We start from the raw sequence: 16,860 nt of genomic DNA, 5'->3' as shown, positions 1-16,860 counted from the left end.
CAAAATATGTTTATTGTAGATAGTTTATAAAACATAGAAAAAGAAAAATATGAATTTTTAAATTGAAGTTAATTCCAATACTTAGAGTCAATTCTCTCGTTCCGTCTTAAAGTTCTACTTTACAAATATGTGTTACTACTTAACCCCTGTTTCAAATAACATGTCTTAAATTACCTGACCGTACAAATTTTAAGAGTTTGGGGGACTCAAAAGTTTACTTTTTATGAATATATACATATGACATGCCAAAAATGCACATACAGGCAGATGAGTAATTCCTTAGGAGTTTGCAAGGTGCAAACTACTAAATGAGACAGTACAGACTTTATTACACTCACTTTGCCCTGAACTCATATTACAATTTATGTACAAATTTGTATTTTTATTTAGTGACACATGACACAACTTCAAAATGCTTTTTGCATTAATGAATTTTACATTGAAATCCTCCAACTCTGACTAATATAATGTGGTAACTTCTCTCAGAAACTGGTTCACTTTTCTTACCCCACTCATTCACACTCGGCAACCCTCTCAGCTGCAATTCTTGTTATAATAAAGCATTGCTACACTAAATAAAAAAAAAGACATTTACTATCTTGCATATTCCACCTTAAAGGTGGAATCCTTTTAAAAATTCTAGCTCCTGCTTTATCTAACTGGTATAATCATGGGTTTCAGAAACTGCTAAAAATATCAATGTACAAGAGGGAACATTTCCTTGGGGAAGGATTTCCTCTCCTAACTGGAGAGCTGCAGGTTCTACTTATTAAAAGAAAGCAAGGCAATTTTCTATCCTAGGAATATTATTTCTTAATTATATGTATCCAAAATACAGATAAAATTAACAGTAGAATTATGTGAACAAGAAAAAAAATAACTCTTTTGCATTTTTAAATTTGTGTGTATATATTTCGAGCTGCTTTATTTAAAATTTTATGAATCATCTATGGTGAAGTAGAAGCCATGAAAACTGAAATTAAAAATTATCTAGGCAGGACCTTCAAGATGATGGAGGAGTAAGACGTGGAGATCACCTTTTTCCCCACAAATACATCAGAAATACACCTACATGTGGAACAACTCCTACAGAACACCTACTCAACGCTGGCAGAAGACCTCAGACTTCCCAAAAGGCCAGAAACTTCCCACGTACCTGGGTAGGGCTAAAGAAAAAAGAAAAAACAGAGACAAAGAAATAGGGATGGGACCTGCACCTCTGGGAGGGAGCTGTGAAGCAGGAAAAGTTTCCACACACGAGGAGCCCCTTCACTGGTGGAGACGGGCTATGGCATGGGGGAAGCTTCGGAGCCATGGAAGAGAGCGCAGCAACAGGGGTGCAGAGGGCAGAGTGGAGAGATTGCCGCACAGAGGATCGGTGCCAACCGGCACTCACCAGCCCGAGGGTTGAGGCTGGGAGCTGAGACTCGGGCTTTGGAGGTCAGATCCCAGGGAGAGGACTGGGGTTGGCGGCATGAACACAGCCTGAAGGGGGTTAGTGCGCCACAGCTAGCCAGGAGGGAGTGCAGGAAAAAGTCTGGAACTGCCTAAGAGGCAAGAAACCATTGTTCGGGGTGCGTAAGGAGAGGGATTCAGAGCACCACCTAAACGAGCTCCAGAGATGGGCACGAGCCGCGGATATCAGCGTGGATACCAGAGACCAGCATGAAACGCTAAGGCTGCTGCCGCCGCCAACAAGAAGCCTGTGTGCGAGCACAGGTCACTATCCACACCTACCCTCCTGGGAGCCTGTGCAGTCCGCCACTGCCAGGGTCCCGTGATCCAGGGACAACTTCCCTGAGAGAACACACGGCGCACCTCAGGATGTGGCAACGTTATGCTGGCTTCTGCTGCTGCAGGCTCGCCCCGCATTCTGTACCCCTCCCTCCCCCAGGCCTGAATGAACCAGAGTCACCTAATCAGCCACTCCCTTAACCCCCTTCTAACTGGGTGAAGAATGGATGCCAGAGGGTGACCTACAAGCAGAGGCAGGGTCAAACCCAAAGCTGAGACCCAGGAGCTGTGCGAACAAAGAAGAGAAAGGGAAATCTCTCCCAGCAGCCTCAGGAGTAGCAGACCAAATCTCCACAATCAACTTGATGTACCTGCATCTGTGGAATACCTGAAGAGACAACAAGTCATCCCAAATTGAGGAGGTGGACTTTAGGAGCAACTGTAGACTTGAGGTCTGCTTTCTGTGCCTAATTTGTTTCTAGATTTATGTATATCTTGGTTTAGTATTTAGACCTTATTGTCATTGATAGATTAGTTTATTGATTTGGTTGCTCTCTTCCTTTTTAAAATATATATATATATATATTTCTTCTCTTTTTTTGAGTATGTGTATGCATCTTTGTGTGATTTTGTCTGTATAGGCTGGCTTTTACCATTTGTCCTAAGGTTCCGTCTGTCCGTTATTTTTAGTAGAGTTTTTAGTGCTTGTTATTATTGGTGGATTTGTTTATTGGTGGGGTTGCTCTCTCCTTTTTTATTTTTAATTATTTTTTATTTTAAAACTATATTTTTAATAACTTTATTTTATTTTTTCCTTCTTTCTTTTTCTTTTCTCTTTTCTCCCTTTTATTCTGAACAGTGTTGCTGACAGAGCCTTTGTGCTCCGGCTGGGTGTGAGGCCTGAGCCTCTGAGGTGGGAGAGCCGAGTTCAGGATCTTGGTCCACCAGAGACCTCCGAGCCCCTCATAATATCAATCAGCAAGAGCTCTCCTAGAGATCTCCATCTCAAGGCTAAGACCCAGCTCCACACCACGACCAGCAAGCTCCAGTACTGGACACCCCCTGCCAAATGATTAGCAAGAAAGGAACACAAGCTCACCCATAAGCAGAGAGGCTGCCTAAAATCATACATTCACAAACACTCCAAAACACACCACCAGATGTGGTCTTGCCCACCAGAAAGACAAGATCCAGCCTCATCCACCAGAACACAGGCACTAGTCCCCTCCAACAGGAAGCCTAGACAAGCCACTGAACCAGCCTTACTGACTGGGGGCAGACACCAAAAACAATGGGAACTACAAACTTGCAGCCTGCGTAAAGGAGACCTCAAACACAGGATGTAAAGCAAAATGAGAAGACAGAGTAATACACAGCATATGAAGGAGCAAGATAAAAACCCACTAGATGAAACAAATGAAGAGGAAATAGGCAGCCTACCTGAAAAAGAATTCAGAATAATGATAGTAAAGGTGATCCAAAATCTTGGAAATAGAATGGAGAAATGTTTAACATGGACCTAGAAGAAATAAAAAGCAAACAAACAATGATGAACAGCACAATGAATGAAATTAAAAATTCTCTAGAAGGAATCAATAGCAGAATAACTGAGGCAGAAGAACGGATAAGTAATTGGGAAGATAAAAAAGTGGAATAAACTACCACAGAGCAGAGTAAAGGAAAATGAATGAAAAGAATTGAGGACAGTCTCAGAGACCTTTGGGACAATAAATGCACCAACACTTGAATTATAGAGGTCCCAGGAGAAGACGAGAAGAAGAAAGGGACTGAGAAAATATTGGAAATGATTAAGATTGAAAATATCCCTATTATGGGAAAGGAAATAGTCCAATGAAGTCCAGGAAGCACAGAGAGTCCCATCCAAGATAAATCCAAGGAGAAACATGAGAAGACACATATTCATCAAACTATCAAAAATTAAATACAAAGAGAAAATATTAAAAGCAGCAAGGGGAAAGCAACAAATAACATACAAGGGAATCCCCATAAGTTTCACAGCTTATCTTTCAGAAGAAATTCTGCATGGCAGAAGGGAGCGGAAGGACATACATAAACTGATGAAAGGGAAAAAGCTACTACCAAGATTACTCTAAGCAGCAAGGATCTCATTCAGATTTGGTAGAGAAATTAAAAACTTTACAGACAAGCAAAAGCTAGGAGAATTCAACACCACTGCCGGGGACCAGCCCCAGCTGAACAGGATTCACCCAAAGGGGAAGACGGAGTCGGCGTGGACAGAACTCAAGACACCTCTTCTTGGGTGCAAGGATCTGACAAATTTATTTTCAAGATTCCAGAAGCTTTTATACTATAAAGTGATCTCATTTTCAAATTCAACATCCTCATTCCCACGCCAAAAACTCCCTCACATAGGCCACAAAACAAAGGTAATTTACATCAGCAGATTGATCAAAACAAGTTAGGTAATTTTCCCATCGCCCAGAGTCTCTTTCATCTCCTGTGGTTAGGTACATGTTGGTCACATCTACGTCAGGAACTCTGTTCTTCTCAGGAGATTAAAGTGTTCTTGTACTTGTACATTCTGCTTGATCAAGCCATAAACTTAAACATATAATTCTATTAGTGATTAACAATATTCAAATAACATTTCATCTACAAATTTCCCAACCCTACCATAATAATCAAAACAATACACATTATTTTTATGCTTCTAAAAAACTATGGGAGCGGGCATTATACCATAAACTCATTGATTAAACTCACTGTTGCATAAAAACTCGCCACCATACCCAGGTATTTTCCAACATGTTTATAACTTCACTGGGAGGCCATGACTCTTACAATTTTTCTTTTAAAATCAAAAAGCTACTGCAGAAATATTCCCACCATTGTATTTCCCCAACAAATATAATCATTAAAGGAGCCGAAGTAGTTACAATTCTCCTCTTGATTTTTACCCTAACTTGGGGTTTTTCTTAAACCCCTGCATTAAAACTATACATTTTTCCCATCACCAATATCAATCCTATAAAAATCACCTTAGGCAAAGGCAGGGGAAGACAAGGGGAGCCACACAGAGGAAAGCTTTGCTTCCACACAGAGAAAAGCTCTGGTTCACGGAGGAAATGGGAAACAAAGCCCTGCTGCGGCGGAAGAGCAGTTGCCATTGGCCAGGTCTCTGGTCTGCTACCTGGGTTCCCATCTGAGCTGGGCGTGGGAAGCGAAGCAGCCATGGGGACAAGAGACCTCTCTCAAAAGGGGTGAGGGTTCAGGCTCCTGCAAAGTTGGGGGGGTGAGGGTCTATGCCCCACCTCTGTTGGCCCCCAAGTTCTCTCCTGATGGCCCCTCTGCGACTGTGCCTGTCTTAGGTTGTTCCTTCCCTGAGGAATCTTACCCGTCTCTGGCTAACCAGCCATCCTCCGGGGCCAAGCAGGGAGATGTGAGGTGTGCGAGTGAGCGAGGTGCAGCGCCCCCAGAGAAGGTCAGTTCTCTGTCACCTTGGTAGCCTATGCCCCCGTGGCCTCCACGCCCAGCACCTGCCCTGGGATTCCCTCGCCAACTGGCGGGGCCCCGGCTCTGATCACATGTCTTCGGGAACCCAGGTTTCTCCTCCAGAGAGGGCCCAGCTTACAGCACTGGGCAAGAGAGACCAATTACACGGCACCAGCCACCAGGAGGCCTCAACCTCAGTGTGGGCAGGAAAGCCCAGGCACCAGCCCTGGGCAAGGAGATTGTGAGAAGAGAGCGCCTCTTGGCAAAAGGGCAAGAGGGGCCGCTGCAGGACAGAGGAAGGAAGAACTTTCATCAGCAGGAAGTCCCAGGGAGGAAGGGCTTTCTCTGCCCAGGGATACCAGGCTCTTGGCTCAAAGCAACTCCATGTATGGGGCATGATATAAAGATATGCCCCCTGGCCACAGTAAAAAAGGGAGCTGCTCTTCATGGAACAACAGGGTAGGGGGAATGTAAAAAATCCTGTGTTCAGGAAGCTTTGTAAACGAGAACTTTGCTTTTCCATATTTATACCTGACAGCACCAGCTTTGCTGACACTAAGGGTCTCGTCCGTGCTGAGACTCAAAGGCACTTCCTATGTGGCTCCCGGCATCTCCCCCTTTTTTATTTTTTAAAAAAGCAGTATGCAATTCCACTTTGGTTTTATATACACTCTGGAGGGCAGCTTGAATTAATCGGATAATAACTGGAAAAGAAATAAGGAGCAAAATTATAACCACTCCGGCAGCCCCATAATTTATTAAAATATGCATAAAGGAATTACCCTTAAAATAACTTTGTAAATTTTGTAAAAATTCTGCAGCAGCCTTAGAGGGATTCATATCATATTGAGAGGCTGCAATATCATGAATTTGTTTATGTAAATGTTCCAAATCAATTCCTACATCACTAGAATTCCATATATTTAAAATGTGCATTTGAATTTTTTCCCAGGAGTATTCAGAATAATTTACTTTTAAGGGAGTAACACATATCCAAGAATATTTTTTATGGCATGTTAAAGATAGGCGAATTTTTAAAGCAGTAAGTTCTTGACCAATATGTAAAACTGCTTCTTCAAGGGCATCAACTTTAGCTTCTAACTTTCTATCTATTGCTTCCTGAGTCGCTAAAGCCAAGGATATATTTTTTGATAAATCATTAGCATATTGTGCTGTTTGCACTTCTTTTACTAAAGTATATGTTGCAACAGTAAAAGAACTCAGTATTCCTATCAAGGCGGAAATTCCCAAAATCAAAGTAGCCACAAATCTTTTTGGCCTCATAAGCTCTCCAACCTGTCTTACAATTTCCGCCCCTATATCTGTATACCAAGATTCATTAAGCGCTACTGGCAGCATAATATAAGCTGGTCTTTTTAACACCATTATGGTTGACACATTCATTTCAGGAACAATACAAGTGGTCAGTATGCATTGTTGACAGGTAATATAAAACCTCATATTATACTGCATAATCTGCAACTTTTCACTATCATTAGAAAGCAATAAGGAATACGGGGATGACACACAGGTTTGAACATAATACTCTTCCACATGGGTAGTAGCTCTAACTAACATTATTTTACGAGTGGTTAAGGGTAATCTCCATAACTGAGGTTGATAATAGGTTTTATTTTCATAAACAAAAGTATAAATAGGAGCCACCCATCCATGACTATTCCATCTATTTACCTTCAATGGACGGGGAATATAGGAATCATTCCATGGATATAATATGCCTTTCTCTAAATATGTTCTATAATCTCCCTCAGGAAAATTAATACTCCAATCTGAAATATAATATCTAGTTCCAGGAATGGTTATTTTATTCTCTTTATTATACATACAATATATCCATGAAGGATATCCAGTTTCAATATCTATCCAAATCCATTTATCTGTAGCTTTCCCTGCAGCCTCATCACAATCATCATATCTAGGAGGATGAACATCTTTAACTGGATATTTATTAACATAAACTTGATTTTGTCCAACAACTTTCCCTAACAATGACCATAGATATCTTATGGTTTTATCTTTTCCTACTGGCTTTTTAGGAGAGTCTGTCAAGAATCCTGCATCAACTACTGACAAACATCCATTTTTTGGTCGACTATTTTCTATTGACCCTGAGCCAAGAAAAAAGCATATTGGAGGAAAGTCAGTCTGACCTGTAAATGAATAGTTAAAATTAATTACAAATTGTTTATAGCCCTGTACTCCTCGAATGCCATCGGTCAATTTAGGAAATGAAGAAGTTACTGGAATAATGGAATCTGTCCAAGTACATGCATGTAAAATAGGAGGATCTGGAAAGTAAGCCCAATACGTACCGTTGGCACTTACCTGAACGGAAAGCAAGCTAAGCATAGCCACAAAAAAATTAGCAGTCTTCAAAGGCAATTCTTGAGCAATCACAGCATTCTCAGCACTCAGGCAAAGCTTTTTAATTGCTCCCCATGTTATTGGAGCCGCTTCAACGGTAGATGCAGCGTACCTTCTCTTTCGTGAACGAGAAGGCAATGAAGGTTTTTTCTCCGAAAGTTCTGGAGAAATTTGTACTTCTTTATCACAAAATGATTTAAGTGACAATTGTTTCACCTGGGGAACTAACGTCGTAGCCATAGGGCTATTTGGTTTCACTTCCTGGGGATGTGATTCCGCCATCTCGGCAGTGCAATTTCTTTTCTGAAAGACGCTTCAATAAGTTCCCCACCTCAGGGTGTCTGATTAATCGATCAGGAATCCAAATTGGTGAATCAAAATTCTGGGGAAAAATACAAGCATATCCTCTACCACTAGTTAATAATGTATCTGGCCCATTCCATTTTCCTGTTAAAACATCCTTCCATAATACCTTTGGTTTTACATTTTCTTCATTTATCTCCCAATGTCTCATCATAGGAGTTTTTTCTTTATCATTCATATTTAAATAATTTAATACAAACATAGAATGGTTAAGTAAATGATGAGGAGAAAAGTATTTTAAATCTCCATATTGCAATTTATAAATCATATTCTTTAATACTTGATTGGTTCTTTCAATTATAGCTTGTCCTTGTGGGTTATAAGGAATTCCTGTACTATGGGCTATGCCAAACTGTTGGCATAATTGCTGAAAAGATTTTGAAACATAAGCAGGGCCATTGTCAGTTTTTAACTTTCGGGGAATTCCCAAGTAACTGAAACAAAACATCAAGTGCTGGCACACATCCTTAAAGGCCTCTCCGGTCCTAGCTGAGGCTACAATTACATGTGAAAAGGTATCCACACAAACATGTACATATGACAGCTTTCCAAAACTGGGTACATGAGTTACATCCATTTGCCACAGATCATTAGCTCGCAAACCTCGGGGATTTACTCCTTGTTGAGGTACATTAGTTTGTGTAGGGCACACAGAGCAATTTTTTACTATTTCCCTCGCCGCTTCTCTAGTTAAACTGAACTGATATCTTAAAGCATTAGCATTTTGATGATGCAGCTGATAAGATTTTATTGCTTCTTGTACTTTATTCTCATCTACTATAAAAATTTTAGTCAGAGCATCAGCAGAGGCATTGCCTTCTGCTAAAGGCCCTGGCAATCCAGAATGAGCTCTAATGTGGCCTATATAATAAGATTGTGTTCTTTTCCATATACTTTTTTGTAATCTCTTAAGCAACTTAATTATTGTACTCTTATTCTCAGGAAAGGCTGCTGTTTCTATTGCTGGAAATAATTTAACTATATATAAGGAATCAGTATATAAATTAATCCTTTTATCCCTGGTTGATTTCATCACTTCTATAACTGCCATAATTTCTGATTGTTGTGCTGAGCAATTTTCTGTATTTAATACTTTCTTTTCATTATTAATAATATAGGCTGCCCTCCCTGAGGAGGATCCATCAGTAAATACTAATACGGCCTCTTCCAAAGGTTTCATCTTGTAATATGTAGGAAAAACCACCATATGTTCCTTAAAAAACTGTAGCAATACACTTTTAGGCAGATGAAATAAAATCTGACCTCCAAATGAGGTCAGGGCTATTCCTAATGAATCTTCTAATAACAGCAAGGCCTCTAATTGATCTTTATTATAAGGTATAATTATGTTATCCATATCTTTTCCAAATAACTCTCTACTTCTCTTTCTACCTTTAATAATTAGCAAACTAACCATAAAAGGGTATGAGGCAACAATCTTTTTTGGACTAGCAGCCAAATGTATCCATTCTAATGGTCCATCTTGCCATAATAATCCTGTAGGAATAACTGGAGTCCTTAAAATAATTAAATCCCAAGGTTTGGTATAATCTAGTCTTTTAATAAAAACATTTCTTAAAGCTTTTTCTATTTTTTCTATGGCTTGTTTTCCTTTTGCAGTTAACTCTCTAGGGGATAAGGGGTTAGAATCTCCTTGTAATATCAAAAACAAAGGTTTTAATTCCACAGTAGTAATTTTTAATAAAGGCCTTATCCAATTTATATCTCCTAAAAACTTTTGAAAATCATTTAATGTAACCAAATGATCAGTTCTTAGCTGAAAAGGTATATGCTGAATGGAAAATTCCTGTATTAATCTGCCCAAATAATTATAAGGAGGCTCAGTTTGAATTTTCTCTGGAGCAACTTTTAATCCATAGTCCTGTAAAGCTTCCATCATATCCTGCAATGCCTGATGTAAGTAGGCCTTATCTTTATGGGCCAATAATATATCATCCATATAATGTATTAAATATATTTCCTTATATTTCTGTCTTATATTACATATGGCTTGGTCTACATATTTCTGACATAAGGTAGGGCTATTTTTCATGCCCTGCGGTAAAACTTTCCATTGATACCGCTGATATGGTCTGGTAAAATTAGGAGAGGGCACACTAAACGCAAACCTCTTTCTGTCCTCCTTATGTAAGGGGATCGTGAAAAAGCAATCTTGCAGGTCTATAACTATAATAGCATAATCTTTAGGGATGGCTACTGGAGAGGGAAGTCCAGGCTGTAAAGCCCCCATTGTTTCCATTGTTTTATTTATTGCTCTAAGATCTTGTAATAATCTCCATTTTCCTGATTTTTTCTTTATAACAAATATAGGAGTATTCCAAGGACTATTAGAGGGTTCAATATGTCCTGCCAATAATTGCTGTTCCACTAATTCTTCTGCAGCTGCTAATTTCTCAGAAGTTAGGGGCCATTGTTCTACCCACACAGGTTCCTCTGAAAGCCACACTATAGGGTCAGCTGCTTTTAGAACAATGGCCCCCTTTATAAATTTGGATAGCTCACTCCATGTTTATCATTTTTGGGCTCAGCAACCACAGGATATAATCTTCCCTCCTGATTTTTTCCTAAACCTTTATCTGGGTCATAACCCATATTTAACATTTGTGAGGAAACCCAATCATCTGGACTATACAGGAGCATTCCCATCTGCATAAGTATATCTCTTCCCCAAAGGGAAATTGGCAGGCCAGGTATTACATAAGGACAAAAGGAGCCTGCTTGTTTATTGGTAGTATTCTCCCAAGTTAAAATCTGGGCACTCTTAGCTACTGCTGGAGCAGTTCCCAGACCTGCTAACATATTGTCAGCATGCTGGGTGGGCCAGCTGCTAGGCCAATCCTTTCCTGCTATGCAGGAAGCATCTGCACCTGTGTCTAATAAGCCTTGAATATTTTTTCCATTAATTTTTAAAGTTTTCAAAGGTCTATTTCTGGTAATCTCTTGAATCCAAAATGCCATATCACTGGAGCTAAATCCTTTCTCATTCCTAATTTCTTGAATTACATTCTTTCCTGTCTTATAATATGGTAGCAATAACAATTGTGCTATTCTTTGTCCCACATAAATTTGCTGCGTCTTATTAGAGGGAGCCACCATTATTTGAATTTCTCCTGTATAATCAGAGTCAATTACTCCAGGCAAGACTGTTAAGCCAGACAAGGAAATTGAACTCCTACCAATAATTAAACCCATTATTCCTGGGGGCAATGGACCTTTAATCCCAGTTGGTATTTTTATAACTGGAGAGTCAGGAGTTAGTATTGTTGCGGAGGTGGCACAGAGGTCCAATCCTGCGCTGCCTGGGGTGGCCCTAAACAATTCATCGATTCCCCTGAGGGAAGAAAGGGATTGAGCGTCTGGTGAATAGCCCCTATTGTTTGTTGGGCCCGGGGTTGGGCCCGAAATAAGTTTCCCGAATTAGTTCCGGCAGGTGTATCTGGAAAAACAGGTGCAGGAAATATTGGCATCTGAGCTCCAGCCTGAGGCATTGCAGAAACCCCATTAGGGGGAAGAATGTGTCCGTCCTTGTGATATTTACTCCTACACAATTTAGTCCAATGATTTCCTTTCCCACATCTTTGGCAAGGAGTCTTTGGGACCCCAACATTATCAGGAGATATCATTCTAACAGGGCCTGCTGGAGGTATATTTTTATTAGGACATTCCCTACTAAAATGACCTGCGCCTCCACAAGCAAAACAATTATTTCCTTTTGGTCCCTTAGGATTTTGTGTTTTTTGAACCATATTCATCATACATTGAGGAAGTGTTTCTCCCTTTAAAGCGGCTGCCAAAGCAATCCCTTGCATATAAGAGGGACCCACGTCAGAACATTGCTTAATAAAATCTGAAATACTACCAGTTTTCCTAATTGGTCGAATCAAGTTCTGACAAACAGGATTAGCATTTTCGAATGCTAATTGTTTAGCTAACATATTAGCTGCATCCTCATCAGTTATTAGCCGTTTTATCTCCGTTAGCAGGCGAGAAACAAAGTCCTCATATGGCTCTTCAGGCTTTTGTCTTAGATCTGTTAAAGTGGAGGCTTTTCCTGGAGTCAAAGGCAAAGACTTCCAGGCATTCACTGTACACGTAGTTACCTGCCATAAAGCCTCTTTTCCCATATGCATTTGCTGTTGGGCTGAATCATATTCTCCTTGGCCTAATAACATATCTTTAGTAATATTAAATTTATCCCATTTCTTATTTAAAGCATGTTGCTTAGCCACCAATTCCTCATATTCTGCCTTCCAAAGTAAATATTGTCCTCCCGATAAACAGGCCTTTGCAACCTGAATCCAGTCATATGGAATCATCCATCTATTGGCCAAAGCGTCTATAAGAGTCATAGTATAAGGCGCCAACGGTCCGTAATCTACACAAGCCTTTTTAAGTTCTTTTAAAAGTTTTAGAGGCAAGGGATCCCAATATACATCATCATCATCAAAACCATCCTCAAAAATGACTGGAAAGCAGGCTGCAAAAGTACAATCATCATCTTCACCTTTTATTCTCCTATGTCTTTTATATTCGCCTTGAACTTTATTAAAAGGCGGTGGAGGTGGTAGGCCCCTAGCATGTAAAATTGAATGTCCTGACCTTTTTAAAAGGGGAAGTGAAGAACTTAAAGGTGCTGGTGGGGCGGTCGGTAAACGACCCAAAGGGCGCATATCCTGTAAATTAGGCCTAACTTTCTTAATTTCTTGTATTGAAAAAGCACCATGAGGTTCATACTTCCTTCTTTCATAGTCATATGCTGCAGCATCCAAGTCATCCTGATCTGCAGGAGACAATTCATCATCAAAAGGAGGGTTTTTTAACAAATTAAACTTAGTATCAGTAGGTGACTCATTTTCTTCCTCTGAGTCCTTATCATCAAGGTTACAGTTTTTTAAAGCTGCAGCCAAAACCTTAGTATCTTTTGGTGTTTTTGGGGAAAGTAACGGAGTACATTCATCTATTACTTCTGTAGGATATTTATATGGGTTCTTTTGACCTTCAGGCAAGGGAGCAATGCTTTCTCTAATAAGGTTCCATAAAGTAAAAGTATCTACTGGAACCTTCTCAGGTCCAAAATGACTGTAATATACTTGCAAAGTTTGCCCCACTTTTTGCCAGGTTTCTATATTAACTGTTCCCTCTTCTGGAAACCAAGGACATTGTTCCTGTACAAACTGAAAAAACTGAGTTAATTGCTTATTAGTTACCTTAATTCCTCTTCCATTTATCATATGTTTAACTATATCAATAAATAAGAGCCTCTCTTTGGACTCAGCGTGTCCCATCTTGACACCGCCTTACTCACCTTCCTAACCAGTATTCTTAACTGGGGGTCTGCAGCACCCTACGGTGAGACTCCTATCCGTCCGAATATTATACTTACCCCTTCAGGTCCCTGTTCGGGCGCCACTTGCCGGGGACCAGCCCCAGCTGAACAGGATTCACCCAAAGGGGAAGACGGAGTCGGCGTGGACAGAACTCAAGACACCTCTTCTTGGGTGCAAGGATCTGACAAATTTATTTTCAAGATTCCAGAAGCTTTTATACTATAAAGTGATCTCATTTTCAAATTCAACATCCTCATTCCCACGCCAAAAACTCCCTCACATAGGCCACAAAACAAAGGTAATTTACATCAGCAGATTGATCAAAACAAGTTAGGTAATTTTCCCATCGCCCAGAGTCTCTTTCATCTCCTGTGGTTAGGTACATGTTGGTCACATCTACGTCAGGAACTCTGTTCTTCTCAGGAGATTAAAGTGTTCTTGTACTTGTACATTCTGCTTGATCAAGCCATAAACTTAAACATATAATTCTATTAGTGATTAACAACATTCAAATAACATTTCATCTACAAATTTCCCAACCCTACCATAATAATCAAAACAATACACATTATTTTTATGCTTCTAAAAAACTATGGGAGCGGGCATTATACCATAAACTCATTGATTAAACTCACTGTTGCATAAAAACTTGCCACCATACCCAGGTATTTTCCAACATGTTTATAACTTCACTGGGAGGCCATGACTCTTACAATTTTTCTTTTAAAATCAAAAAGCTACTGCAGAAATATTCCCACCATTGTATTTCCCCAACAAATATAATCATTAAAGGAGCCGAAGTAGTTACAATTCTCCTCTTGATTTTTACCCTAACTTGGGGTTTTTCTTAAACCCCTGCATTAAAACTATACATTTTTCCCATCACCAATATCAATCCTATAAAAATCACCTTAGGCAAAGGCAGGGGAAGACAAGGGGAGCCACACAGAGGAAAGCTTTGCTTCCACACAGAGAAAAGCTCTGGTTCACGGAGGAAATGGGAAACAAAGCCCTGCTGCGGCGGAAGAGCAGTTGCCATTGGCCAGGTCTCTGGTCTGCTACCTGGGTTCCCATCTGAGCTGGGCGTGGGAAGCGAAGCAGCCATTGGGACAAGAGACCTCTCTCAAAAGGGGTGAGGGTTCAGGCTCCTGCAAAGTTGGGGGGGTGAGGGTCTATGCCCCACCTCTGTTGGCCCCCAAGTTCTCTCCTGATGGCCCCTCTGCGACTGTGCCTGTCTTAGGTTGTTCCTTCCCTGAGGAATCTTACCCGTCTCTGGCTAACCAGCCATCCTCCGGGGCCAAGCAGGGAGATGTGAGGTGTGCGAGTGAGCGAGGTGCAGCGCCCCCAGAGAAGGTCAGTTCTCTGTCACCTTGGTAGCCTATGCCCCCGTGGCCTCCACGCCCAGCACCTGCCCTGGGATTCCCTCGCCAACTGGCGGGGCCCCGGCTCTGATCACATGTCTTCGGGAACCCAGGTTTCTCCTCCAGAGAGGGCCCAGCTTACAGCACTGGGCAAGAGAGACCAATTACACGGCACCAGCCACCAGGAGGCCTCAACCTCAGTGTGGGCAGGAAAGCCCAGGCACCAGCCCTGGGCAAGGAGATTGTGAGAAGAGAGCGCCTCTTGGCAAAAGGGCAAGAGGGGCCACTGCAGGACAGAGGAAGGAAGAACCTTCATCAGCAGGAAGTCCCAGGGAGGAAGGGCTTTCTCTGCCCAGGGATACCAGGCTCTTGGCTCAAAGCAACTCCATGTATGGGGCATGATATAAAGATATGCCCCCTGGCCACAGTAAAAAAGGGAGCTGCTCTTCATGGAACAACAGGGTAGGGGGAATGTAAAAAATCCTGTGTTCAGGAAGCTTTGCAAATGAGAACTTTGCTTTTCCATATTTATACCTGACAGCACCAGCTTTGCTGACACTAAGGGTCTCGTCCGTGCTGAGACTCAAAGGCACTTCCTATGTGGCTCCCGGCACACCACCAAACCAGCTCTACAACAAATGCCAAAGCAACTTCTCTAGGCAGAAAACACAAGAGAAGGAAAAGACACACAATAACAAACCCAAAACAATTAAGAAAATGATAATAGGAACATACATATCGATAATTACCATAAATGTAAATGGATTAAATGCCCCAACCAAAAGACATAGACTGACTGAATCGATACAAAAACAAGACCCATATGTATGCTGTCTACAAGAGACCCACTTCAGACCTAGGGACACATACAGACTGAAAGTGAGAGGATGGAAAAAGTTATTCCATGGAAATGGAAATCAAAAGAAAGCTGGAGTAGCAATTCTCATACAGACAAAATACACTTTAAAATAAAGACTATTATAAGAAATAGGACACATGGTAAGTGACCTGCCCAAAGTCTCTCAGTGCGTAGCGAGACCAGAAGTGGGTCCCAAGCCTAGCAGATTAGCTTCTGGCCTGGTGCCCCCGTTTATGTGCAAGTAAGTCTGTCAGTCTTCTCATTTCTTCTCCTAGGACTCCAAACAGACTTGCCCCAAGACTAGGTCCTGAGATCAAAGGAATAGTGGGTAAAGTTCTGAGGAGAGAAGAGTTGCAAGATGTGGCTGAGAGCTCAGCCCCCTGGAGAATATGTAATATAAGCCCATGTAGGAGGAAGAGCCCCAAAACTTGAGGTCTCCAAGGCATTCATAAGGCTTGATCGAAACACATGACCACAGTGTCAGAGGATGAAACCTTCATTCCTCATTGGGTAAGAGCACTGCTGATATGATAATTTATATAGATGTTTCTGATCTTAAGTGTCATTCAAGATCATCACAGAAAATCTGAAGAGTGTGATGATAACTGACATTATGGCCTGAATATTGCATATGGGGGACTAGTCCAATAATTTCTCATTTAATCTTCAGAACAAGGTTACATGGTAGATTTAGGTAAGAGGTAGTATTGCTATCCCCACTTTATAGAAGGGATCAGGTTGCCTAACTTGTCCAAAGTCCCATTGCTACTTTTTTTTTAATACCATTTTAATGGATTTGAAATGCTATCTTGTTGTAAAAGTCTTTCTATGTTCTGGATATTAACCTCTTATGAAGTGTTTCATGGCTTTCCTTTTCACTCTGTTGATACTGTCCTTTGATGCACATAAGTTTTTAATTTTGGTATAACCCATTTTATCTAACATTGTTTTTGTGCCAAGAAACCAGTGCCAAATCCAACATCATAAAGCTTTTTCCCTTTTATTCTTCTGAGGGTTTTATAGCTTTAGCTCTTATGTTTAGGTGTTTGATCCATTTCAAGTTAATTTTTGCATATGGTGTAAGATTAGGATCCAAGTTCATACATTTACATATAGATTTCCAGTTACTCAAATACCATTTGTTAGAAAAACTATAAGTTTCCTATTGAATAATCTTCACAGTCTTGTGAAAATTAGTTGATTCTATATATAAGGGTTTATTTCTGGACTGTTTATTCTGAGTCTTTGATTGCTATATCTGTCTTTGTACCAGCACCACATTGTTTGTATTATTGTAGCTTTGTAAATAAATTTTGAAATCAGGAAGTGAGAGCTC

General features: G+C 40.7%; 1 protein-coding gene and 1 long non-coding RNA gene across 2 annotated transcripts; both read right to left on the bottom strand.

Annotated features, from left to right (window-relative positions):
* Positions 1-4,016: 4,016 nt before the first annotated feature.
* LOC141277709 (endogenous retrovirus group K member 25 Env polyprotein-like) lies at positions 4,017-9,092 on the bottom strand. The gene has a single exon (XM_073799777.1). It carries the CDS (start codon positions 7,873-7,875, stop codon positions 5,764-5,766), a length of 2,112 nt encoding a protein of 703 aa, XP_073655878.1. The 5' UTR covers positions 7,876-9,092; the 3' UTR covers positions 4,017-5,763.
* On the bottom strand, positions 4,017-15,272 carry LOC141277710 (uncharacterized). The gene is made up of 2 exons (XR_012329474.1): positions 13,688-15,272; positions 4,017-4,210 (listed from the first exon to the last, which is right to left on the bottom strand). It is a non-coding gene; the product is annotated as an uncharacterized lncRNA (long non-coding RNA).
* Between the last annotated feature and the right edge of the window lie 1,588 nt (positions 15,273-16,860).

The sequence above is a fragment of the Tursiops truncatus genome, assembly GCF_011762595.2.
Source record: "Tursiops truncatus isolate mTurTru1 chromosome Y unlocalized genomic scaffold, mTurTru1.mat.Y SUPER_Y_unloc_1, whole genome shotgun sequence".
In the NCBI taxonomy this organism is placed as follows: domain Eukaryota; kingdom Metazoa; phylum Chordata; class Mammalia; order Artiodactyla; family Delphinidae; genus Tursiops; species Tursiops truncatus.
This window is presented reverse-complemented; position numbering and strand designations above follow the sequence as displayed.

Bases quoted from the DNA above. Each gene is read 5' to 3' on its own strand.
- LOC141277709 (XM_073799777.1), bottom strand. From the start codon at position 7,875: ATGGCGGAATCACATCCCCAGGAAGTGAAACCAAATAGCCCTATGGCT.